We start from the raw sequence: 26,533 nt of genomic DNA on the forward strand, positions 1-26,533 counted from the left end.
AGAGGCAGACGCGAGAGAGCTGGCCATGCGTTGGAGATGTCAAGGACATACTCGGCAGCCATCTCCCAGCCTCCACCTATCCCAGTCCTTTCCCCCCTCTTGCTTCTTTGTGTGCAGGTGTATTTGTTAGGCTTCTGTTTTGCAAGAGACTGCAGGTAGCTGGGAGAATCCCTCCCCCGGAAGAGCAGAAAAGCTCAGCACTCAGTCAGTGAAGGCGTCCCTCATCTCTGATTCAGAGAAAGGCAGAGCGGCTGCTGATCAGTTGGTCTTCCAGGGGAACCAGCCACGATTGGTCCCTCATCTCCAATGCAAAGGGAGACCTGTGGGTCTGCACCTGCCATCCACCCACCCTGATCAGAGCAGTTGGCCTTCCGGAAGGGGGATGGCCAAGGTAGAGTCCTTCCTCCTGCTCTTTCCTGACCCTTTGTGCTGTGCAACCAATAAAGCAGCCATTTGCTGGGCGATTCTGTTCTGTGAGCCTGTGTTTCCACCATGTCCCATACAGCAGCTTGTACCGGACCCTGTGACAACAGAAGCAGAGACTGAGTTATGCCGAAGGAATGCCAAGGATTGCCAGCCGCTGCCAGGAGCCTGGAGAAAGTCACGGAACAGATTCTTCCCGCGGACTTCAGAGGGAGTGTGGATCTTCCACCACCTTCGTTTTGGACTTTTAGCCTCCAGAACTGTGAACACAATTTTTGTTGCTTTAAGTCATTCAGTTTGTGGCACTATGCTACTGCAGCCCTCAGAAACAAAGACAGTTTTTGAAGTCAGAGAAAAGTGCTTGGCCTTGGTAGGATAGACAATAAAGAGCAACGAAAAGTTCTCAAACAGAAATGTCATTATTAAAGTAGTTATTTTAAGATAAAACATTTGATGACAGTAACTGAGGCCCATGAATAGGGAGAGAACAGGCAGCTGAAGCTCACCTATAAACTCACGTGTTTAAGAAACTGTAACAATTTTAATCATGAGCCCTCATGTTTGGTGAGTGGTAAAAATGTAATCCCAGGCAGTTTCCTAGAGCTGGGTGGCACTCGTGGTGGCACTCATGGTGCTAAGACAATTGTGTGTTTGTCGAGGGTGGGGACATCCATCCTTGGGTTGTCTGTCCACATGGGCAGGTCTCTGCTGGTTGTCCCTCACTCTCATTTGCAATGGGTCTTCTGGATGGTTCGCGCGTCTATTTTAGGATCCCTCTTTGGTGCATGGAAATCACATTTCTGCATCCCATGGGAGATTTCTAAGAGACTTCAGACCTTTCTCCCACACAACCACTTTTATTATACAGGGGAATTCTGGGTCTACTTAAGAATAGGCATAAGTCACCTCTATTCTGAACCCCCCAAGCCTATGGGGGGTTCTGTTAGGATACTCCATTCCTCCATGCCTCGGCCTGGGATGAGACTAAGGTGCATGCCCCTTTCTGAGAAGTACCCCAACTTCGCTCCGGCTTTTCCTCCAATTCTCCCCCTTATCCTAGTCGTGGAGAATGTTGTCTAGACAGGGAGAATCCTTGTTTCTACATCACACATCTGCTAGGATTGAAGCCCTGACTTCCCCCAGATCAATTTAAAACAGCAGTTCACAACACTTGGCTTTTGAAGCACAAGAAGCTTTTCACTCCTACTGTGCAAAAGCGTTTCTTTTCCAGGTCAGTACCACTGACTGAATGGGAGGAATTGATAAGGGGTAAAAGGAAATTCACGGGGTGAGTTGTGATCATTGGCTAATAGCTCAACGTCACCCCCGGATAACTTCATTTTATTTAGGAAGTTACTGTAGTAATCCAGACATGAAGTCACAAGGGCCAAGTGGTATAAGCAGTTGTCATTGGGGTACATTTTCCATGGCTCTTATTCCCTCTCCCCTGTCCCTGTCCCCTACCACAACCTCCAAGTCCTATTAATTAAAAGCTTCTCAAATCCATCCCTCCTTTCCATTGCCATTGCCCCTTCAGTCTGGCAGTCTCTCTCTTCCGGACCATTTCTGCACTGGACTCCTTATTTTGCTCTGTGCCCTCAGCCTCCTCTTTAAATCTGTCCTCCCTTCATCCATGAAGATCTTTCTAAACTAAGAGTTTGATCATGTCATTCAAAACTCTTGTCTGGCTCTGTACTGCGTATTCAGGGCAATATAATTAGCGTGCACATGACCAGCAGAGCCCTTCACCATGCAGCTCACACCTGCCCCCCAGTGTCCTCCTGAGATTCGCCCCCCCTCCCCCCCAGTCAGGAGCATGGGTGCCACTGCCAGCCCACCTGGTTTTGAGCCCTGACCTTCCCCATCCCTCCCCATCCCCTTCATTTAGGCAAATAACTAAACTTTTATATTCCGTGTCCTCATCTGCAAAATGTGAAGAAGATTAAATGAAAATACATATGAAAATTGTTTAGAATGACATCAGGCACATAGCACGTGCTATCTGGGTGCTTGTTAAGTAAAATAAAAAAAGTTTCCTGAATTGTCAAGTTCTTACCTAACGCACAAATTTACACCTTCAGTTTGTTGAACCCTACTTCAGGGTCCCAGTTCTCCTTGGTCAATTTCTATTTGCCCTTCTAGGAGCAGTGAAAATATTGGATACTCAGTATCCAAAAGTAGAAATCTTTCTACTGCACTTCAAAGAATTTGGCTTAAAACAACAAATTTATCTCAGGTCTGGAGGCCAGAAGTCTGGAATCAGTCTCACTGGGCCTCGGTCAAGGGGTCAGCAGGGCCAAGCTCCCTCCAGAAGCTCTAAGGGAGAATCCACTCCTTGCCTCTTCCAGCTCCTGTGGCTGCAGACACTCCTAGGTTTGTGGTCACATCACTCCAATCCCTGCCTCTACAGTCACCTCCCACTTCCTCTTCTGTGTCTAATGTCCCTCTGCCTCACTCTTACAAGGACACTTATGATAGCGTTTAGGGCCCATCTGGATAACCCAATATATTCTCACCATCTCAGGAGCCTTCACGACATCTGCAAGGCCCTTTTCCCTTATAAGGTAACATAGGTTCCAGGGATTAGGTCCTGATATCTTTTTTTTTTAATTAACTTTTTAATTTAAAAAAAATACAACAATAAACAGACACAAACATTGTTAACATATGATCATTCCGTTCTACATATATAATCAGTATTCACAATATCATCACATAGTTGCATATTCATCCTCATGATCATTTCTTAGAACATTTGCACCGATTCAGAAAAAGAAATAAAAAGACAACAGAAAAAAATTCATACATACCATACCCCTTACCCCTCCCCTTCATTGATCACTAGCATTTCATTCTACTAAATTTTTTAACATTTGTTCCCCCTATTATTTATTTTCATTCCATATGTTTTACTTCTCTGTCGATAAGGTAGATAAAAGGAGCATCAGAAACAAGGTTTTCACAATCACACAGTTACATTGTGAAAGCTATATCATTATACATTCATCTTCAAGAAACATGGCTACTGGAACACAGCTCTACATTTTCAGGCAGTTCCCTCCGGCCTCTTCATTACATCTTGAATAACAAGGTGATATCTATTTAATGCATAAGAATAACCTCCAGGATAACCTCTCAACTCTGTTTGGAATCTCTCAGCCACTGACACTTTATTTTGTCTCATTTCACTCTTCTCCCTTTTGGTCAAGAAGGTTTTTCTCAATCCCTTGGTGCTGAGTCCCAGCTCATTCTAGGAGTTCTGCCCCACGTTGCCAGGAAGCCCCACACCCCTGGGAGTCATGTCCCACGTAGACAGGGGGAGGGTGGTGAGTTTGCTTGTTCTGTTGGCTGGAGAGAGAGGCCACATCTGAGCAACAAAAAAGGTTCTCTTGGGGATGACTCTTAGGCCTAATTTTAAGTAGGCTTGACCTATTATTCTTTGTGGGTTAAGTTTCATATGAACAAATCCCAAGACTGGGGGCTCAGCCTATCGCTTTGTTGTCTGTACTGCTTGTGAGAATATCAAGAATTCTCTGCTTGGGGAAGTTGAATTTTACCCCTTTCTCTGGTCCTGATATCTTTGCGGCTTGTGATTCAGCCACTGCATAGTCGTTTGTGGGTGTGATGATCTTTCCACCTCTGTATGACTAGGGCCTATCACGGTGTAAGCACATAATATGAACCAAGAAATGAAAAGCCTGAGGAAATAGAGTAGTATAGCTCCATGGCCCGTATTTATTGGTATTCCTTCTTTGCTAAACTTTTATTTCCTTAGGCCACAGCTATTTCTTTCACGTGCTAATCTGTGCTTGGAAGGACGTTTTACTCATGAACTAGATCCACGTCTAGGTTTGAGAAAATAAGCAAAGGAAGCCTTCATCCTCGTATCACTTCTGCATTTCAGTGAGGCAGGCACTTACTATCTGCTCGGTCAAGCGCCATTCCTTCCCAGCCATGGGGCAGAAAGGGGTGGAAAAGACGGATGGGTCCTGGCAGGTGGCAGGCTATTTCCACGAAATGTGAGAATGCACGATGGCAGAGCACAGGGGAAGAGCTTCACTGTGAGTGCTGTCATCAGTCTGCCCTGGGCTGGTTTGCTGCCATCCCCTGGCAGTTCATTTTAAACAGACTTTCCCCCGTAATTTAAGCTCACAAATTCACGGCTATTGCTCAGTTGACCATTTCCCCATCTCAAGTCACCCAAGCTCAGCACAGGCATTTTTCTGAATGCCTTATTTGGCTCTTCTTTTCCCCAGTGTTCTCATATCTGTCACCTCCACCCACAAGAATAAGTCTGCTCCAGCCACTGCTTACCTGGAAGGACAATTCAGTAGCTATGCTATCAGATTTGCTCAGCTCTGGATATCCTGCCCAATGAAAGAGAGGAAAAAAAAAACTATTTGCAATAAAAGAAGTACATAAGTAGATACTTTGCACAATTAGCCCTTCAAACAGCAAATCACTTGCTGCATTTTAACTATTTACTTCTATGTCAGTCTCTCCAACTTTGTGGTAATTACAGCCCTCAGAAATCAAAACGTTCAAATATAGATCCCAGGAATTTATCCAAGATTTGCTGAAACAGGTGTATTCAGAAACTCATAAGGTTTCAGAAAATTCTTTCATTTTACATATAATGACCATGTATAATAGAACACAATTGTCAGAATCAACTTATGCGGGGAGAGCGAACAAATGCTTTTCTAACCCTGTTCTGGAACCCAGCAGAGGTCAACACGGCCTATTTCCCTCCTAACACCATCTGGAACCACATCCCTCCTCCAGCTCTGCTTTAGTCACTCTCTTTTAGTCTTTCATACAGATCATGTCTCTTCCTACCCATGGAATTTTGCACCTGCTGTTACATCTATTTGGACGGCGTGTCCTTCCTCCTCTTCTTATAGTTAAGTTCTGTTCATCCTTTGGATCTTAGCTCAAGCATCAATCTCTGCAAAGCCTTCCCAGACTTGAGACCACCGACAGTTTGCATTTGCTGGCGTGACTTATCTGCGTAATGTCTGTCTCCCCCACCAGACTGTAAAAGCTCTATGAGGGTGTGACAGTCTTTGTTACCATGATTTCACTAGCCCTTATCACTGTGTCTAGAACATAGTAAGCATGTAATATTTAAAGGTTGCATGACATGGAATCTCATGCTAGCTCTGCCACAGGGTTATTAGACAAGTCACTTAACTTCATGGAGCCTCAACTTTCTCATCACTAAGAAAACGTCTCCTCCACTCCAAAAATTCTAGGACATTTATGATTCCTGTCTCAAGCTTACAAGCTTGATCAGGTTCAAGTTAGACAGCCAGGTTCAAGTGAAGAAACCATATGCCTAAGCAAAAGCAATTTCTCGTGATCCTTGATGCCTCTGTCTCTTTCTGTATTGCCACTAGCCTTGATTCAGGCTCCCTGCAGCTCTCCTCTGGAAAACTGCAAAAGCTTCCTTAACTGGTGCACCTGCCTTCCCTTTGTTAAACTAGCTCTGAATTTAACAGAGGTAATGTATTTTGAGATCAGGGTTTGAAGTATTAGTGTTTTCTTTATACTTTTAGAGCTTCCACTGCATTCTGAGGTTTCAGCTTTCACACAATCCTACGTGGAACACAGGTTATCTCCTTTTCTTGCATACAAATATAGTACATTTGCGTGTAGGATTTATGTTCTAAGCATTGTTCTATGGGTTTTATGTGTATTGACTCAATTAATTCTTCATGTCTCCAAGTGATGTGACTCTGAAGGCAACTGACTTTTCTAAGATCACGGTTAGCGAGTGGCCAAGCGGGTTAAAACCACTGCAAAGCTTGGCACAGTGGTTTGGCCAAAGCATCCAACTGATCTCAAAAATCTAAGTTCCCCAATGGCAAGGTGGCCTCTGGTTTCCTCTGCATCTTTCACAGGAGAGGGAGATACTCTGAACTCGGGTGATGGGTGCATTTCCTCTCCTGTCCTTGTAATCAACTGCTACTAGACGGGCAGAGGGCACACCGCGTTCCCACTGAGCCTCGAGTCCTAGGTTTACAGCCTCACAAGCAGATCCTTGGAAATATAGGGCCCTTCAGCTGTCGGCACAAACTTTATGACTGTGGTTCTCTTCCTTCCCCAGCTTCTCTTCTGTGTTCCAGATCACTCCTTCTAGGATCTCTGTCAAGGACAGAAGACCCTAGCGTGGACTCTTCGCCCCCCACCCCAACGCACCTTCTGGGCCAAGCAGCCTGCCCAGGGGAAAGGCCTGACCTCCTAGGCGACTCCACCCCGCCCCCAGGAGAGAGGGCGGCATCTCACTCGCTCCGTGGAGACACCACGGAGATGCAGACGCTTCACGCCCTCCTTCGAGGAGCCACAGGGGTTGCTACACTTTGTAGCAACCACACCGGAAACCGAGTCCTGCGGGGCAGCCCCGGAGGGTCCCTCGCTCGGGGAGGGGCGGTGGCTCTGCTCCCTCCCCCCCGGGGGCGAGGACCGGGCGGAGCCGCCGTCCCTTCCGGGGAGCGGGCGGCCGCCGCCGCCGCCGCCGCCGAGCCTGCCTGGTGGCGTCCCACTCCACCCCCTCTCCGCGGCTCAGGGTGACGCTTCTCCAATAACAGCGCGCGGGGAGCCGCAGCTCCTGGCACAGCCGGAGCCAGGCGCCCCTCCGCGCCGGCCCAGCCCCACGCGCCACTCGCTCGGCCTGCCTCGCTGCCACCATGAGGGCAGAGGGCGACCTCGGCCTGGAGAGGTTCTGCAGCCCGGGCAAGGGTCGGGGGCTTCGGGCCCTGCAGCCCTTCCAGGTGGGGGACCTGCTGTTCTCCTGCCCGGCCTACGCCTGCGTGCTCACGGTCGGCGAGCGCGGAAACCACTGCGAGCACTGCTTCGCCAGGTAGGGCGGGAGCCGGGGCGCTGCGCCGGCGGCCGGGACCGCGGCGGGAGGAAGTGCGCGCGGCGCGCGGGGTCCTAGCGCCGGGCGGCGCGGACGGGCGGGGCGGGGCCTCCTGGGAGGTGGGGGGGGGGCAGGGAGAGGTAAGCGGGGCGGCGGTGGCTTTTTTAACCCGGTGCGGTGGGGGCGATGCCACGTGCATTAGGAAGGAGAAGCCGCGTTCCCGCCGCACTCTGCATGGCACGCTCTGCGAGTTGCGCATTCCGGATGTGTCATGCTCTGGAGTGCGGGTTCCTGCCCTCACACGTGGGCTCTGAGCCAGACTTGTTCCAAGCATGGGCACGCTCCGCCACCGTGTCTTTTGGCAGCGGGGTCCCAGATTCGGGTCGTCACTGAAGGTCTCCTCTAACTTGTGCTTCCCACTGGGTGTTCTGTCCCCCCTAGCCCAGCCTTGCCTCAGATTGGTTGTTTTCTCCAAGGAGCTTATTGACTTAATAGTTCCTTTGAATGTCCTCCCTCTCTGTATTGCTGTTTGGAGGGAAGTTTGTGGGGTATCTGCCACCCATCCCGGATTTTCAGGGGCTGCACTGAGGGGACGTATTTGGCCCTGGTTTGGAATTAGGAAAGTGTGGTCACTGGCAGGACTAGGCAAGATGTGTGGTTGAGGATGACATTTAATTGCAGCCTATCGTGTATATTTGTCTCTATCTCTATATATATTCACACCCACCCACATATAATTATATGCTCAAGCCTTATGACAGTTTCGGAGCTGGAAGGCATATTAGAAATCACCACTCCAACCCTCTCTCCCTCCATTTTATGGATGAGAAAACTAAAGCCCAGAGAGCAAGTGTGGTTATGTATACGTAAGGTCAGGCTGATATTTAAGGGAAAACCTGGTCTCATTTACTACTGCCCATTTCCCATCTAGTTAGGTGCTTGATCAGTTTACTAAGGCAGAAGACATGGCTTTGGAGTTAGACCACCACTCTCTGAAGAAGGGACCTTGTTTTACTTTCTTTGAACCTCAGTTTCTTCATCTTTGAAATGGAGATTCCTGGGTTAGATTAAGCAGACCTGAGATCCTGCAGGTACCTTTTGAGAACAGGCCTCAAGTTCAGTATACACTGAAGTGCTCAATCTCAGAGACCTGTGTGCCTTATTCTACAATAAGATGTAGGAAAAGAAGGGACAAAGGCCAGATATTAGAGTAATCGCGCCCAGACTCCCTGCCAGAACTGTCTTCCGCTGGGGGGACCTGGAAAGGAACTAGACACAGAATCATGCAGTGGGCAGCTTAAGGGCTGTATGTGATGTGGCTCTTTGAATTGGTGAGCCAAGAGCTAGAGGGTCATGGCACCACTTTGCGACGTTTGAGTGAAGTGAGCATTGGGTTTTCCCAAAGTTAAAAAGGCTGCTGTGACTGGTCCCTTGATCTTCTGAGCCCGGCTGTGGCTGGGAGTCTGCGGCAGTGTGGGTGTCTACAGTGGCAGGAGCAAAGCAGGGTCAACCAGCACAGAAGGAGCCTCCAGCAGGGGTCCTGGTGATTCCCGGAAGCCATGTTGGGAGGTAAGAATTGAATGCCAAGCACATAGTAGGTGCTTGCTCGCAGTTAACCGGTCCATTCTGCCAGCGAATTAAAGATCAAATCCCCCTGGGTTCAGAGAGTACTAAGGGGAACTGAGAGAGTCTTCTCTTTGGCCGTGTATCTACACTACACACCCCCAACTTTAGAACATTAATGTACGGTCAGGTGCGACTTCACAAATCATTTGGCCTCAGTTGTTCTGACATGTGTCCATGCGTGACAAAGTTTCCTCTTTTTTTTGCCTTTTTCTGATGGCATTGTAATTGTTACTGACTGTTGCTTTGGGGACACCCCCTGAGTTCCCAAATGCATTGAGCATTTCTGCTGTGCTCCCTCCCCTTCTCTGTTTGTCCTGGAGGAACTTCTGGTGATACACAGAGTCTGCTTCCTCTCTCTCTCCACAGAGTTACTTGAAACCAACTAAAATAATAGACAGAAAATAATACCCAGGTTACCCGTATACTTGGAATGCTCTTTGCACCCTTCTTTATGATTCCTGTTAAATCTGATTAGGATTAGTGGCTACATCATTCTGATGGTTTTAGCACTAGCTCCTCTGCTAATTCTTTGCATATGACTGATGACAATTCAGATCTGTCCAGCTGTACCATAAGGGTGCCTCGAAGGAGGAGGAGGAGAATTCTGAAAATTTAGGTCAAATCCACTGCATCTTCTGCCCCTCTGCCCCACAAGGACTAACGTGTATCCCTTCTTGGGCTACAACAATATAGCTTAAGATACACGGCCACCAGAGGTTTTCCAGGTCATATCATTTGTGATCAGAATTTAACTTACATCTGAAGGAAAGAAGAACTGACTTCTTCAGCAATAAGTATGTTCTATACATTGAAATGTAATGGGAAATTTCTCAGGTCCCAGTGGAATGAGATTCTTATTGTCAGGGCAATAGAGGCAAAGGTTTGTTTCTGGGTGTTTAAATTTGTGTCTCATTTTCTCAGTTTGGTGGGTGATGCTTGGGAAGATATGCATTGTGCCTCTTCTGCCAGCGGGCAGCTGCTAAAAATATAAATGTCTTCCACTCGGAAGCTGTCTCTATCAGACCTCTTAGGTACAGTTTATATACCTACTTATGTATAGACAAACACGCGCACACATGCACACACACACACAAACAGTCTCACATGCACATGCTTTTCGTTTTTCTTTATTTTGGCCAATTTTTTGGTGGCACTTTTTCTCTAGACACATTATATTTTAAACTTGGTATCTGACATGTTTTAACTCTTGAGTCTGTCTCAGAAAGAGAGAAGTCCACTGTAAACTCGTGTTCAAGCTAAATATTCATTCTGTCTACAATTCCTCTGGTGGGTAGGTGTTTCTCTCTGGTCTTTTATTTTCTTACCTCAAGTGTCATTTAAGGACAAAATATTATCTCTTTTTTCCTGGGTTTGGGGGAAAAGTAGGACGACTCACTTGGACTCCTTGGAATAGAGCTGTTAGAACCGAGTTTTACTGAATTTACATCCTGCATGTACACTCAGTTCTAAAATAAAAAATGTTTGCATGAGCAAAACACTATGATTAAGATGTCCTATTTTGGCAGTGATAAAGAATTTTTTCCTATGGTCCCCAGACTTACTTTGTAGCAGTATTCATCTTCTAGTCTCGCTGTTTTGCCAAACTGGTTAAACAGGCTATGGTTGATCTTAACTGGTATTAAGGGTCATGAAATCTTGACGCTGTCATCTTAAGTCTCTCTGGAAGGTCTTACTCCTGCCTGGTTGAAACCGCACATCGAAAGAGGACACTGTTCCGGGGCTGCTGTGATTCTAATTATCCCAAGACCATTCTCTGAGGGTAGTATTGCTAAGAGAGGAAAGGGTTTCAAACGTTCTCAAAGTGATCATGGTTTCTGAGTAAAAATTGGATAATGCTCTGTGGTGGTTTGGAGCTGTGTACCCCGGGAAACATGTTCTTAAACTGAATGCGTCCTGTGGGTGTGAACCCTGTGAACAGGACCTTTTGATAAGGCTCCTTCAGTTGGGTGTGGCCCAGCTGATCCAGGATGGTCCTAATCTTACTATGGAAGGTCTTATGGGTAAGGCCACAGTCAGAGAAAAAAGCCATACAGGGAAGAGAACAAGAGAGGCCTCCATGTGGCAGAAAGGTCAAGGGCCAAAGATTGCTAGCTGCCAGCCCCTGAATGCCACAGTCTTCGGGGACAAAGCATCATCTTGGTGACACTTTGAATTTGGACTTCTCCTAGCCTCAAAACCATGAGCCGATAAATTCCCGTTGTTAAGGCAATCCATTGCCTAGTATTTCCTTCAGCAGCCAGGGAAACGAAGACAGTTTTTGGTACCAAGAGAGTGGGGTGCTGCTGCTGCAAATACCGAGAAATGTGGAAACAGCTTTGGAATTGGGTAACGAGTAGGGGCTGGGAGAATTGTGAGGTGCTTGATGGAAAAAGTCTGGAATGCTTTGAAGAGATTCTTAATAGAAATATGGAGATGAAAGGTACTTCTGATGAGGTTTAGACAGAAATGATGAATGTGTCGTTGCAAACTGGAAAAAAAAGGTGATCCTTGAAATAAAGCAGCGGAGAACTTGGTGAAATTGAATTCTGATGTTGGATGGAAGGCAGAACCTGAAAGCAACTGACTTGGATATTTAGCTGAGGACATTTCCCTGCTAAGTGTGGAAGGTGCAGCCTAGGGTTGCTCCTTGGAGCTTATAGGAAAATGAGAAAGGAAAGGGGTAAGTTGAGAAATGAAAACTCTTTAGCACAGAAATCAGAAATTGAAGGTTTAGAAAATTCTGAGCCCTATTTGGATAGTGTGCTTTGAGACTAAAACCAAAACCAGCCCTATCAGGGACCTCTCTGAGCTTCCAGAAATGGAATCCCCAGAGAATAGAGCTCCATGTGAGGGTTTAACTAAACACGGATCCAGTCAGCCATTCCAGTGGAAGTCAGGATTGGAAATGCAGTTATGCAGGAAAGATAGTGTGGAAAGTTCTGCTGTCTGATGGTTTGGACCCTGTTTACTGCATGCAAGGTGTTTTTCAAAACCTACTGGAAGTGCTGTAATGATGTACACTAGTAAAACTTCTTAAAAAAGAGCCTTTTCTAGCTCCAAAGAGCTTAGACCCTTTAATATATTTTTTTAATGTGAGCTTAGACAAGTATTTGAAAAGAGAGATAGAGGAAAGCCAAATCTTCCACTTGGTAAGGATATTGTGGTCCTCTCTGCTCTTACCTTCAGAAAATTCTTGCAGCTGTGGCAAGGAGCTGTCCTTTAAGACATCATATGTGCCTGGTGCCATAACATGCGTATTTTTCAAATGCAAGGGACATGATTTCTGTTACAGCTCATAGGAGTCCAGTGACCAAGCTGCATGTTCGGAAACGATTTCAGATGAAAGAGACAGAACAGTGGCAGGATATTCCGAGGTGAAATTCAAACCCTGGTGAGTTAAAGCTACCATCTAACACCATTCCCTCCCAAAAGCAATTCCACAAAATCCTTTCAACCAAAAAAATCTGACGATCCTGTATAAAATCACGTTCCCTTAAATCAAATTGCTCTTTGCAGTCGTAAAGCATTTCCAGACACGTTCCTGTTTTGATCCTCCCAAGGATAGATGGTGCAGGTAGGGCCTTATCCTGTTTTATATTGGAAGAAAGTGGTGTTGGGGAGATGTTAAGTATTTTCCTTGAATTTTACTTTTTTTGGGGGGTGGGTGGGTCAAATACCGTGTGCCTCCCAAGGGCCAGGCCCTCTTCCCTTCTCTTGCTATGCCAAGTATAACCTTCCTTCTTGAGCATTTTATGGTTGAGCCATCTCCAATTTCTCCTAGAGTGAATGTAATTTTTATCACCTCTTTACTTTTGCTTTCTCTAAGCCCCAACAGGTAACTCAATAAACTAATGCATTGTTTCTAGAAGTTTAAAAGGTAAATTGAGCTATCTTGGGTTTATATCTTACGCCAAGTGGTGGGTTCAAAGATGGTTTTAATACGATGCTTTGATATTTACATAAGTTACATACACTCTTATGTCTGTACCCCTTATTACATAATAAACATTACAAGCACATGAGACTTTGGTCCTTTTGTGGGTTTAGAATGTTTTAGATATTATGCCAGAACTAAACCAAAGTTCAACCTCTCAGTCTTTATGCCTACAAGTAAAGAGTTCATTTCTGTACCCTCTGCTGGATTGGCACCAGAGTAGAGCCCCTTTTCTTTTTCTCAATACATTCATTCTTTACAACATCTCTCTGTGCAAAAGATCAATTGGTGAGGTTTGGAAATAGAATTTACAGTGCAGCCACTCTAAAAGGTGCTTGGATGATGGATGGTCTTGTAGGACAGCTGCTTGCATACCTGGGTGTCAGCTGGTTCTTTAAAAAAAATCCTTGGAAAAGAAATTTCTTTGGAATGACCCAGAGCTCATTGCTACAGTTTACAGCAACCTGGTTTTTGGGAGAACTAAGGACTTGGTGAGAAATGGGAAAGCAAAATTGTCTGTTTTAGAGTTTGAAATAGCAAGAGAATTGTAAAGAAAATTTCTTCTTTATTTTGGTACTTTAAGATTTACCTCTTTTGGTTTAGGCTAATACCACCTTTCTTTTCCTTGTCAGTATAATGAAAATATGACATAATTCCAAGTTTATGCCACTTCATTTCTGCCGATAATTTTAGACCATTCTTTATGTCCATGGAATCATTAATAACTGAAGCCACTCCTCACAGATGCTTTTTTGGACCTCAGATGAGAGTTGACATTAATTAGCCTGCTTCTCACTTCAAGGCCTAAAAGGCCAGTATTGTTTTGACAACTTTCCCCTTCACCCTTGATTTCCCCATTGCCATTTCCTACTGCTCTCATGGGCAGCGTCTATGAGGGATGTCGTTACATGCCTTTGAATATGTGTATTTCTATGGTCTGGTGGTCACGAGAGGGCTGGACGGGCCTAGGACAGGACACCCTGATGACGGTTCTGAGGGGACAGGGCCCCGCAGTAGGGCTTTTCCGTCGCGGTGTCCTGAGGGCGGGCTGGGGGCTGGGATGTTGGCCAGCAGCCTGTCCTGGCACTGGGGGGAGGTGGCATTGGTTCAAGGTCTCCTTCCCTCTCAAGGGCCTTGCATTTCTCAGCCTTTGTACCATCTCCATCACCTTTCCCACCCACATCTCCAATCCTCACATCTTTGGATTTCCAGAAAATCTGCAGCCCTTTAGGGGTGCCGGCCTCCAGCGGGGGAATTGACTGAAGTAACTGCCTTTTCAGGGTTGAACCGGTGGCCTTGGCCTCATTAGCACTGGTGCTCTAACCAGTCACAAAGCCACATCCCTCACTCTGGTTAACTTCTGCTGACTCCATTGCTGCCACCCTCCGCGGCCTCCCTTTCAATTGCAAAGGCGTTCTCACACCGACACAATAGAACAGAAGGAAATCAGATCTCTTCAAGACTTCTCTGAAGGACGGAAATATGCGATTTAGCAGGAAAATAATACAAAAAAGTCTCGAAGGTTCAGGAAACAACTCATCTTTCTAGTCCTTGCCTTCACGGAGCATCCAGCCGTCTCTCTCAGATTCTCTTCAATCAAAAATTTAAATATGGTATGGGACTCCTTGTGCCGAGTTATTAACATAAAATCTGGTGACTCTTGTACACGAAGTGGAAAGTTTCAGATGACTCAGTAAAAATATTGCATGTCTATTATTAGAACGGACTGGGTTTGCTTTTATAGGTTAAGAGTGGATCTGAGAATCAAAAGTGGGTATCTTTGGCAAGTTTTGACTCTAGAGACCAGAATTACTGCTTATTATGATAGCTGAAGCATCTTGTGCTTTCTGAGGACCTGAGTGTGTTGGTGCCAAGGGATGTGCAGTTTCCATGGACCAGAGAATAAATACAGGAAACACTGGAGAAGTGAATTTTAGACCAGGGCATATCCTGAGGGAGGGACATGGAAAGAAAATCTGGCTGGCAAACAGAATAACAGTTTTTCATCTGAGTCAAATGAAAATCACAAGGATTTTACATCCTGGCTTTTTCAAAAGGAGTTCTATTGAAATCTGTGGCAAAATTGAAAAGTTCTTAGACAGGAAGAGCCTTTTCCCTTTAATCTGTGAGTACCAGGAGAGAGATTCTTCAGGAATGGGTGGGTACTGACTCCTGTTTCAGGGATTTTTCTCATGGTGCTGCTATTTGTAGGGGAAACACTGGCCCCAGTTTGCCAGCCGTAAGCTTTTCTTATCTGTTGGGCCCACAATCTGTAGAGTGATAATCATTGTTGGCATGTTAACCTCACAGGTTCTTAAAACTTCAACAGTAAGAGACATTTAATTATGAACAGATTGTAAACTCCCTGAGGACACGGAATATAGTTTTTAAATTACTGAACAAATACTAGATGTATGGAGCATTCGCTGGGTTCTGTATTCCTGCCAAACAACTGTTTCCTTACCATTGTAGAGTTTTAGTCTAGTAGATTTTATTCATCTTTATTTTACCTACAGTGTCTTAGACTTTTGACATATGTTGTATGGAAGACAGTAAGGTTTGGGGATTCTTTTTTTTTTTTCTTTTGCTCAGTTGAAAACTGGAGAGCCAGGAAGAAAGTTCTGTTAACCAGAATATTTAGCCGCAACACTCTGGTTTGTAACTTATGCAAGCTAAGAGGGAGCTTTGAAAAGAGAATACTTAGAGCTAATGAAATTGCAGCATGCCTGCTTTGTGTTAAAAAAAAAAGCAGCAGTTTTGCATGAACATTTTGAATATGGATGAAATGTAGCCAACCCATACACCTGAGTAAATATTTTAAGATATCAAAGAAGAAAATAAAACCTTCAAGGTTTTCTCCACTTAATAACTTTCAGGTGCATAAGGAAGTAGAGGTTTTTGAAACAATCTACATATTTTGCCCAATCCTTAATTTATTCCTCAAAAATGTATTTCTACGCATGTTCAGGCCTTACCGTGCACCCAGTGACTGCATATTTTCTTAGTACAGGGTGGGGGCCGGGGAGCTGGGGGAGGGAGCCCAGGCCTGCCTTCTCTCTTTCTCTGCATCTTCAGAAAATGGCCTTGATTGACTCCACTGGAGAGCTGGAGGTGCTGATGGGGCAGCAGGCATGCATGCGGGGCCCTGAGAGTGTGGCTTGCTCTGCCACGTTAGTTTCACTCTGGCCATCCCAAACTGGTGACAGTGACCCACACACGCCCTTGTGCACACACTCATGTGCCTTGCTGTCTCTCCCTTCCAGACGCCTCTTTGCCCAACTGACTTATCCATTGACTCTGGTACTGAGAAGTCTGTCCTGATTTCTGCAGGCTGGATTAAATCCCCTTTGCTTTTGCTCGCACAGCACCTTGCATGGACCTCCTTTGTCCCTCTCCTCCCACAGTGCAAGAACTAGGACTCTCTCGTCCTTGGGACTCCAGCAATTAGTGTGAGGCCTGATGCTTTATCATCTCAATAAATCTTTAAGTGAATAGTTTCATTTCTGCACATCAGCTTACTGGTGGCCTCTGAACGGGCTTCTATTGAACTCTACAGCGCTGTCTTTCTTTGAAATGAATCCTTGTGAAGACTCAGTACCCTTCATCGGCTCCATATTTTCTTCGGGACAAAATCCAGACTGCTCAAGCCCTTCTGATTTAAGTGCCACTCCCAATCTTGCCAACATTATCCCTTACTACTTTTTTTTTTTTTTTTTTGGCATGGGCAGGCATTGGGAATCGAACCTGGGTCTCTGACATGGCAGGCGAAAATTCTGCCACTGAGCCACCATCGCACCGCCCAGCCCTCACTACTTTTTTACTTAAACCCTAAATTTGATCTAGGTGGTCTTTCCAGTTCAAAAAGGTGACATGGCATTCTTCCTTTTGTCCTTTTGTAACCTGGTGTGCTTTTCTCTCTGCATTTTTTCCTCCCTTACCCCCAGCCGCCTTCCTTGGTGAGACCTTAACCTCATATCCAAATTCTGTTCATACTCAAGAAAGGTCCAGCTCAACTTGCATCTCCTTTACTAAGCTTCCTCTTAAATACTTCAGAGTCATCTTCTATGTTTACTATTTTACAACATTTTGCTATTTTTATTTATTGAATGCCCTCCTGTTCTAGCATTGTGCTAGAACAGTACTACTAATTGTTCTAACAATGCTAATACATCCTCCAGGAGTTTAGTCCTGGTCGTGCTTCCTGTGCTGAATTCCATGTCGTCTGAGCCATTTTGATGCTGAATCATTCTGCCTAGAATTTATATTTACTGTTTTTATAGGCAGGGCTTATTTCCCCAGAGAGTTCATTTTTTACAAAAATATATTTTCCACAGAGAATAGTGCAATACTTTGTACATAGAAAATAATTCTTTTTGAATAGAAATTAGTTGGTTAAGGTGCAGATAACTACTTTACTGCTTTGCTCCAGTTTGCTAAAACTGCTGGAATGTACCAGAAATAGGTTGGCTTTTATAGTGGGAATTTATTAACTTACAATCTACAGCTCTTAGGCCATGAAAATATCCAACTCAAGGCATCAACAGGACAATACCTGGACTCTGAAGATGCTGCTGGCCTCTGGGACACTTCTGTCACATGGGAAGCATCTGCTGGTCCTTTGCTCCCAGGATTTGTTGCTTTCAGCTTCTGGTTCCAGTGGCCTCCTCTCTAAGTTTCTGTGGGTCCTCTCTCAGCTTCTGTGGTGCTTTTCTCCATGAATTCTCTTAATTTCATCTCTTAGCTTCTCTGGGGTGTCTTTGAACTCTCTGGGCTTTTTCTGTGCGTCCCCTATCCTCTTATAAAGGACTCCTGTAAGAAAATAAGACCCACCTTGGGGCATCTCCTCAACTGGAATAACCTAATCAAAAGGTCCCGCCTACAAGAGATTTGTACCCACAGGAATGGATGAAAAGAACGTGGCCTTTTCTAGGGTACATACAGCCTCCAAACCACCACATCCATTGTGTGCAAGACTTTATGGTATGAAAATGTTCTTTACCTCTTCATTCTGAGATGAAAACAGTCGGTGAGGATTGAAAGAAAAATATGTTAAATCTGTTCAAACAACATCTGAAAAGTATGTGTTCTCAAGGTAAAGCCTGCAACTGGGGTAATTTACCTGACTAAATTGACAATTATGCTTTTTCATCCCCCCATAGGAAAGTGTTTATTATAGGAAAATAAAGCAAAGAGGTTAAGAGAATCACTTCTTTAAAATTCTTTAATCAGTTAAGTTGTGTTTTGTAAGTGTCCCAACCAGTTGTCTGTGTCTTGGGTTAATATTTATTAATATTTATTAACACATAGTTATTATACTTATGTTAATACTCATATTTGGCTCCAGAAGGTTTGACTGTGCTCCGGGAATTCACATTTAACATTAGATTAAAATTTATTTCACTTGGTTTATTTCTGTGGTCAGAATGCTGAAATGAGCCATACTGTGGGAGCACTTCAGGTTTTTAAATAGCTAAATTTGTGTTGCTTTGGTTTTATCCTTTTCTTCAATATTTAATCACTTGGTAATTGTAGAAGTTAGGGCCACGGCAGTTATAGGGATTCTAAGAATATTGGTGTTTATTACAAATGACAATGGTAACCACCATTTATTGTACCAATGGAAGAAATGGTGGAGGTAATTTACTGCCTCATCCTTCACAAAGACCCGAGTGCAAAAGAAAGGACATGACGGGTTTCCTCTTTATACCTCTCAAGTAACACGGCATCAGAGGAGCAAAATTAAAAACGACAAAGCCGTGTCATTCTGATCTTGTTTCCCGAGAAAGGAGTTGAATTTGTCCGAGTCCATGCATTCATCCTTTGGGCACGCTTTAGCTGTCAGAAATCACACATGGGCTGCAGACATGAGGTTTGCGTGTAGGAGTGGTCCAGTATCTGAAAAGAGTAGTTTGATATTCACTGTTCCCGTGGGCTGAATATTCCTCTCCTCGGTACATAAGCTTCATGATTTTTTTTTTTTCTTTCGAAGGCAAAGGTAGATATCATCTCAGCCAGAGCCTTCATTAAAACAAATTCTGAAGTCGAGCCGTCACTTTGACACGGCCAGCCACTGCCCTGACCAGCAACACTGCAAATCATGGCTCATTTCCCCAAAGTTAGGAGAACCTATTAGTTGCTGCCTTATTGCCCTAAATATTTCCTGCTTCCCCTAGGGGACCCGGGCTCTAGGTTTTAACAAGCCTGAGAACAGGGCCCGGGGCTGAGGCGAAGGTTCAGCAAAGCTCTGCTAAGGAGCTGCCCCCCCGCACCCCGCCCTCCCCGTACGTGGGCCCCTTTACACTGTTACATCATGGATTAAAGTCATGTGTTGAGCATCTTTTGCTGTCACCCAAAACCTGTAGCCTGAGTATTCTCCTTGTCCCTCGAATGGGGTTATAATAGGGTTCTGCTGCAATTCCTCAAATTTTTATTTCTCTCAAATAAGATTGGAGACCTCGCTATGGTGGTCACCACCCTCGCTGGGAGGCGAACTTTGTTTCTGATTGTCTTATTTCAGCCCATGGTGAAGTTATAGAGCGCTGCTGGGCTTTTTTCCTTTTCCCTTTTTCATTTGGCCGGGGCTGCCTCTGTTCAACAGAGCATACTTGTCACTTCTTCGGTCGCCGTTAGTTAAAAGTAATTGTGATTGCAAACCCCCTCCATGCCAGTATCATTTTCTTTCATGGTGAAACCCACGAAGCTTTCATTTCAGGAGCAGAAAGTAGGAAGCTTACAGGATCAAATTCCTTTTTATCTAAACCAACAGCACCTGCGGCAACGCATTAACTCGCAGGAGTTGTTAATTACATCTCTAACTTGTTGATCGTCATTGCTTCTGAATTTTAAAAGCAAGGAAATTAATCACTGTGTGTGTCTCCTTCAGTGGAAGATGACAGGCATGTGTATTCTAAGTTCTGGTCCAGTCACTGATAATCAAATACTAGCATTTTCCTGTAATGTTTCTTTTCCCCCTTTGTGAATAGACAAGTTGCTTAAATTCAGAGAATACTTCTATTCGTAGCAGAGTAGATATTTACCTAAAGGGCAAAAGCGTTGGAAACTCAATCCTCTAAATGAGAGTCGGAGAGAGATTGTACTGCAAGTATTGCAGTAGTTCACATCCCTTTATGAAAACAAAAGAATGAAGGTTCATTAAAAATGCACTAGTAGTCTGATATTTGCTGCATCCTTACTGTGTACCAGGCAGGGGATTACACTTGTATTTTCTCACTTAATTTTCATAGCAAACCTATGAGGTAGGAACTGTATATTTTAAAATCGAGGAAACTGAGTTCAGAAAGGATGAATAACTTGGCGAAGATCACATAGCACCACAGTCACCAGAAAGAAAACGAGGATGTGAAATAGGGACGTGGGAAAAGTAACTCATTTTAGTCATCCTAAATCACCAAGCCGGGATTAGAAGAAGGCAGAAAATAAGCTGGGACTTTCTCTCTTAAAGTTTGCACCTGGCTACTCGAGTACTTTCTGTCATAGTTAGAAAATATACAGTTTTTCTATATTCTTACCAAACATTCATCACCAAGGTACCAAAACAACCTAATGCATGGAGTATATGCCATTTGTTCTTAAAGGGAATTACATTGGAAACAGCCTGCTTTGCAAAGAGTGCTTCAATACTTTTTACAGCAAGTTGTGCACAAAATAGCCTCACAGCCTAGATCTATTAGGAAAGTCAGGAGTTGTGAACACTGGCTACACATTAGAATATCCTGAGGAGCTTTCTAAAACTCCCAGCGCCTACAGAGACCCCACACAGACACATCAACTCTGCCTTGCAGGGTCCTATCCCAGGCCTCTGTATTTTTAAAAGCTCCCGGTGGTTTTCCTGTGCATCCTAGGTTGAAAACCACTGTGCAAGGCCATTAGTTATTCATCGGTACTTTCCTTTTATTTTATTTTGGGTTATTTTAGTTCATTCCTCCAAGTGACCTTTATTAATCATTCTTTGATGGAAATTTTGTTTCCTTTGCTTTGCACAGCCTTTCCCCCAAACCTCCTGGACAATTCAGATCAGGTTACATTGCAAATGAAAGATTTATGGCTGGATCTTCTGTAGTAGCTGAGTTTATTCCAAAGGCCCGGTATATTCCTGCACTGAAAATGGATATCCCATATGAAGTTTCTTTCTGGCTATAACTTCTCAGTCAGCAATAGTCAGACATTCATAGGACCTCTCTTTCTCGGTCTCTCTCTCTCTCTCTCCAGCATGCATATACACACAATGCAGATGCCAGCTCAGAAAATTTTAGTTTACGTTTTCACCATTAGATTTATGAAAAGTTTACAACTCTCCCTAGCTATGGAGAGAACTGAAGTAAGTATCTGGATACTTTAAACGGAGCTCCCTCCCCTACCTTGACCCCATCTCATCTAGAATTGCTCAGACCAAAGTGGAACAGGGTGGAGTCTTCCAATAATTCACTATCAGTAGGTGTTTTAGCTTTTCTCCTTCTTCAGCCCTGAAGGCAGGTCTGGCTAAGGACACTCTGTGAAGACAATTCAGGTGTATAACTAGATAGTTCACTCTACGCTTACAGTAAGGCCCAATTTAGGGCTGGAAAAGGCTTTCTTCATTTTAAGTGAGAGCAGCAGCAGTTTTCTATCTCTCGGTTCCCAGAGGGTGGGATCCGGCTGGGACCCTCTAGAGTCAGCCTGGGGAGCTCTTAGACACCTACAATCCTGAATGAGAGGAATGGGACTTTGTTTTGCACAGAGTAGATTAAAAAATCAGTCCTTGTTTTCTTGCATCCCTTTTCAAGTGAAATTGATTCCTGGGATACAGTTTGTGCAGAGGCCCTCTCTATGGAGATGTTTTCCAAATCACATTTGGAAAAATAATCCTGGATCCTCATTGCAACTTTTGAAGCAAAATAGCGTTAATGGGATAGGATTGGACAGTATGCAGATCAGAGTCAAGAATGCTTCTCATGTTTTCTTATCTCTGTTATCCAGCGGCATAAATCATTGTTGGTTCGTGTAGTGTGTCATCCCCCTGCATGGTTGTCACAGTACTTGTCTTAGTTTCCTGGGACTGCGGTAGCAAAATGTCACAAACCGGGTGGCTTAAAACAACAGATACTTGTCTCAGAAGTTCAGGAGACCAGAAGTCTGAAATTGAGATGTCAGCAGAGCCATGCTCCCTCAGAAACCTGTGAGGGGCTCTTTCCTTGCCTCTTGGAGCTCCCACTGTTTGCCAGCCATTCTTGGCATTTCTTGGCTTGCTGCTGCAGCATTTCAGTTCCTGCCTGAGATGTCACATGGCGTTCTCCCCTGTGTTGTCTCCATGTCCAAATATCTTCTTCTTATAAGGACATCAGTCATATTGGATTAGACCTCATCATAATCCAGTTTGGCCTCATTTAAATTAATCACATAGTCAAAGATCCTGGTTCCAAATAAGGTCAGATTCATGGGGGGTGAGGGTTAAGACTCAGTTCAACCCACAGCATTTCTCAGGGAAGGATGTTCTTGTTCGATGAAGATAAAATGTGTGCCTCTATGTGAGAATTCCAATTCTGCCACTTACTTGCTGAATGACCACTTCGGGTTAGTTTTTTCACCTTTAGGATCCTCCTTATCTCCACTTAAAAAATAGGGACAATGCTAATTTCTTCATAGAGTTGAAAGGATTATTAAGATACATCAACACGTCTCAAACTTTTTGGTCTCAGAATACCACTATACTCATAAAAATGATTGAGAACCCCATATGGTTTAGACCTATCAATATTTGCCATATTTCAGATTAAAATGGAGAAAATACCAAAATATGTATTCATTTTTAAAATAACAACAACCATTACTGTTAACATGACATATTCTGTATGCAAAGTTTTTTCCAAAACAATGAATCAGTGAAAAGAGTGGTGGTATTTTACATTCTGGAAATCTCTTCAATGTCTAGCTTCATAGATGCCTGCTGGATTTACATATAAGATGTGAAATTAGTCTATCTTGATATGTTGTTTTGGTGGACTCATGTCAGGAAAATCTGGTCATATAGATATGTAATTGGAAAAGATAATTATAGATATTCTTTGAATCAACACTAAAACTGGATGTCAATTTCTTGAAGTTTAGTTATAATATGGGATCTGAAACTATAGCAATGAATTTTTGTGTGTGTTCTGTTACACTGAAATCTATTGGCATTTCTTACAATTTAAGTTAATCTCTTAGCCATATATAATTTTGTAATATCATGCCCTGGTCGTTTGGAAAATATTGGATCTCTAAGTCATGCAAGTCTTTTATACATTGACTCATTATATATCAAAAAATCAGAATTGTTAATATCACCACCAAGTTCATCAGAAAAGTCTTTTTAAGTATTGGGAAGCTATCAGGCTCATCATGGCAGATTTATATTTTCCCAAATTCTAACCTTTGCTTGAAAGTGCAAATGTAATCATTGGCAACAAATACTGCCAGTTATTTTCCTTGAAATGATAGGCTCATTTCATTCATTTCGATAACATCTCTGCCAGATAGTCAAGTCTGAATAATCACAGGTTTTTTGAAGTTGTTTTTTCAAGTAAAAATGGTATTCCAAGAAAAAAGTGGCCAGTTGCAACTCAAATGGTCACACAAGTGTTTCTCCTCAGACGTTGTACTATGGTATGCAGCCGAAATGTTTTGTACGTACTTCCTATTTCATCAACAGAATACTAAAAAGATATATACTCAAGAATTGAGATTTAATAAGATTAATATTTATTTCTGCTTCAGCGGAGATAAGTCCTGGCTTTTTTTTTTTTTAATTTTTCTTACAGCGTATACTTGGCAATGAAGAATACTGTGACAGTTTGGCGTCACTGCTTCGATTCCTGAAGTTTTACCCTCTGCTGCTTTTGCAGTGCAATTACCAAGACAGTGGGATAAAAGTAAATAATATCTTAGCATTATTCTGAAAATAGTTTGGACTCCTCAGCCTCCCTAAATGTGTCTCTGGGACTCCAGCAATTGTGGACCACAGTTTGAGAACCGTCAAGATAGGTATTGGAAATTATATAATGTATTATAGCTAATACTTCAAAGTTAGCTTTTTTTCCCCCCTGTTCTTTGTTCTTTGTGGCTTGTGGACTTGGTGACCAGCTGGTTTGAAGGAAGCCTGACCGCTGGGGAATTTATTATTTTGATGAAATCCCACTAGGGTTCCTTCCTAGTTCATCAGAAACCCAGTTGCCTTTACTCTCCTGGGGTGTTACCTTGAGGTAGAAAACAAACCTAAGTTTCATAGTAACTTGACTGTGCCTTTTGTATCTGAAGACCCATGTAATCCTTGCTTTTTTATATGTTGTAGGCATAATAAATATATTTTCCTAATCTTTTATATCAGGGGCTCTTAACTCACGATTTAGAGGTTCTCCTTGGACCCTTCTGTAGGTGGTGGCTCACTAGCTCTTGAAATTTTACAGAATTTTCTGCTGTTTTTTTTTTTTCTTTCTTTCTTTTTTTTTTCTTTTCTAAGGGGGATATGGGGGATTGTTGGGGGAAAAGTTAGTACCTTTGGTCAAATTCTCAAAGAGGTTCTCTGACCTCAAACCCCTACAAAAACAAACCTTAAAAATTGCTGTTTTACAGACAAGTAGAACATATGGCATAAAAATAAATAATAGAGGGAACAAATGTTAAAATAAATTTAGTTTGAAATGCTAGTGATCAATGAAAGGGAGGGGTAAAGGGTATGGTATGTATAATTTTTTTTTCTGTTTTTTAATTTCTTTTTCTGAGTTGATGCAAATGTTCTAAGAAATGATCATGATGATGAATATGCAACTATGTGATGATATTGTGCATTACTGATTATACATGTAGAACAGAATGAGCATATGTTAAGAATGTTTGTGTTTCTTTCTTGTAACTTTTTTTTTAATTAATAAAAAAAATTGCTGTTTTAGACTGGCGTTTCTATGATTGATTGGCATCTACCTGTCCGTTGCCCACATCCATACACATCTCTTTTTGGGAAAGAATTTGGAAGCTGCTTCCCTGGCTTTGCTCGTTGTTACTTTCTGTGCCGGGGGTCCCTTCTCAGACAGCACGTGTCGTGCAGCTTTACAGGGTGTTGCACAGCTGGCTCCTGAGTGCGTCTCCTGCCCTCTTGTCCTCAGCAAAAAACAGGAGAGAGCTGTGATTGTGTCTTTCACTCCGTTTGTATCCCACCACGCAGAGTCCGCGTTGAGATAGCTTCACTTACACCCTTTTTGGACTATGTTAGGCCAGAGAGTACATTCAACTCGATGAGTGGGTCCTTTTGTTTGAACTCTGAAGATGGGTAGATATGCAAACTCAGACTGTTTATTTGTGTCTCCGTCACAAGCTGTGTTTTCCTCCCACACACTCTCCAGTCTGCTTCTTGGAATCCAAAGTGCCGCGATGAAAACTGCCAGCAGTCTGTCTGGTGCCAGCAGGAGCATTTTTGGGGAAAACTCTCTGGATTCTGTGGGAGGGCTGTGGTGGCTGGCGCTCGCTGCAGAAGCCCCTGCCGCAGGATGATCTGTGCAGCACGGAGCGGCGGCTGGCCCTGTCCTGGGGTGGGAGGAGGTGGTCGTGCCGCAGCGCGGCGGACCCCCTCCTGCCGCCGGCGTCTGAAGCGCTCCGAAAGCTGCCGGCCCCCGCGGCTGCCGAGCCCCCGCCAGCAGGCTTTCCCGGTAGCGCTCTGAACTAAACAATGAGGTTGTTCCCCAATTCAGAAACATGTAAGGACTTTATAGTGTGCGGTTTAATTCAGTGGCTCACGGGTTTTGAAAAAGCTTTGGCTGGTCTAACCCAGCGAACACACTCGCACGGAACAATCGGCAAATGACAATGTCCCCGTCTTTGCGGGAAGCGGGACGAGACTAGGGCCGTGGTCAGGTAGAATTGACCCAATTACCAAGAGGCGGAAGAATCACATCTAAATAGTACACTGGCAAGACAGGTGTGTATACGTAGCAGCTCCGGGAAGATTTAGTTCCGGAATATGTCTCTCCTTGCTGGGTTGCAGGGTTTTGAAACTTACCTTTCTGGCCAACATTTGAACTGCTGACCTACTAAATAAAACTCGATCCTCTGCATTACCTGCAATCTCCAAACGATAAGGTTTGCCACCCACCTTGCAGTCTCACCAGTATAGGTGTACCCCAACATTTTGGCTCTGTGATGTCAAATCTGCAACATAGTTTTATTTGTGTCTCTCTTTGGCAATGTTAACAGCTGGGGCTGCCCAGGCCAGGTTCGCTCAGAGTCAGAGACCATGCCCTCCATTTCTTTGGAAAGTGTCCTTCACGCGGTGGGAACGGGGTAAATGTTTGTGTGTGTACTCTTTGACTAACTCATTCCTACTCAAGGACTGAATCTGGTCAAAATCTCCCCTGGGAAAATACCACTTATCAGTAGGAGAGTAAGGTAAGGGGAAATCTTGGCTCTGCTGTCCTACCAGATGGCTTTTATTATTGCCTGATAACATGTGCAGCTTCACGTTTCTGTGCCTCTCGTCACGACAGTGCCCTTTCTGTTTTTAAGGAAAGAAGGATTGTCCAAATGCGGAAGATGCAAGCAGGCATTTTACTGCAATGTGGAGTGTCAGGTAGGTGCTGGGCCAACTGGTAGTGGGGGGGCCCTCTGTTCTCTGAGGAGCTGGGCCCCGATGTCCTGCTCTTCCCTGCCGTGGCATCCCCCCG

The 26,533-nt window shown here is 44.1% G+C and overlaps 1 protein-coding gene and 1 long non-coding RNA gene across 3 annotated transcripts in view; one reads left to right on the plus strand and one right to left on the minus strand.

Annotated features, from left to right (window-relative positions):
- Window positions 1-3,170: 3,170 nt before the first annotated feature.
- On the minus strand, window positions 3,171-7,331 carry LOC143681074 (uncharacterized). The gene is made up of 3 exons (XR_013174349.1): window positions 7,244-7,331; window positions 4,738-4,790; window positions 3,171-3,771 (listed from the first exon to the last, which is right to left on the minus strand). It is a non-coding gene; the product is annotated as an uncharacterized LOC143681074 (long non-coding RNA).
- SMYD2 (SET and MYND domain containing 2) overlaps window positions 7,013-26,533 on the plus strand; it is a 52,850-nt gene continuing 33,329 nt past the window's right edge. Inside the window, exons 1-2 of one of the 2 annotated variants that reach the window (XM_077157802.1) lie at window positions 7,013-7,285; window positions 26,376-26,439. In XM_077157802.1, the coding sequence (XP_077013917.1) occupies window positions 7,113-7,285; window positions 26,376-26,439 (237 nt within the window). In that variant the 5' untranslated portion in view covers window positions 7,013-7,112. Of the gene's footprint in view, window positions 7,286-25,816; window positions 26,259-26,375; window positions 26,440-26,533 lie in introns of those variants that run through there. The other variant, XM_077157803.1, reaches the window with a different exon arrangement.

This window comes from Tamandua tetradactyla, chromosome 4 (genome assembly GCF_023851605.1).
Source record: "Tamandua tetradactyla isolate mTamTet1 chromosome 4, mTamTet1.pri, whole genome shotgun sequence".
NCBI lineage: Eukaryota > Metazoa > Chordata > Mammalia > Pilosa > Myrmecophagidae > Tamandua > Tamandua tetradactyla.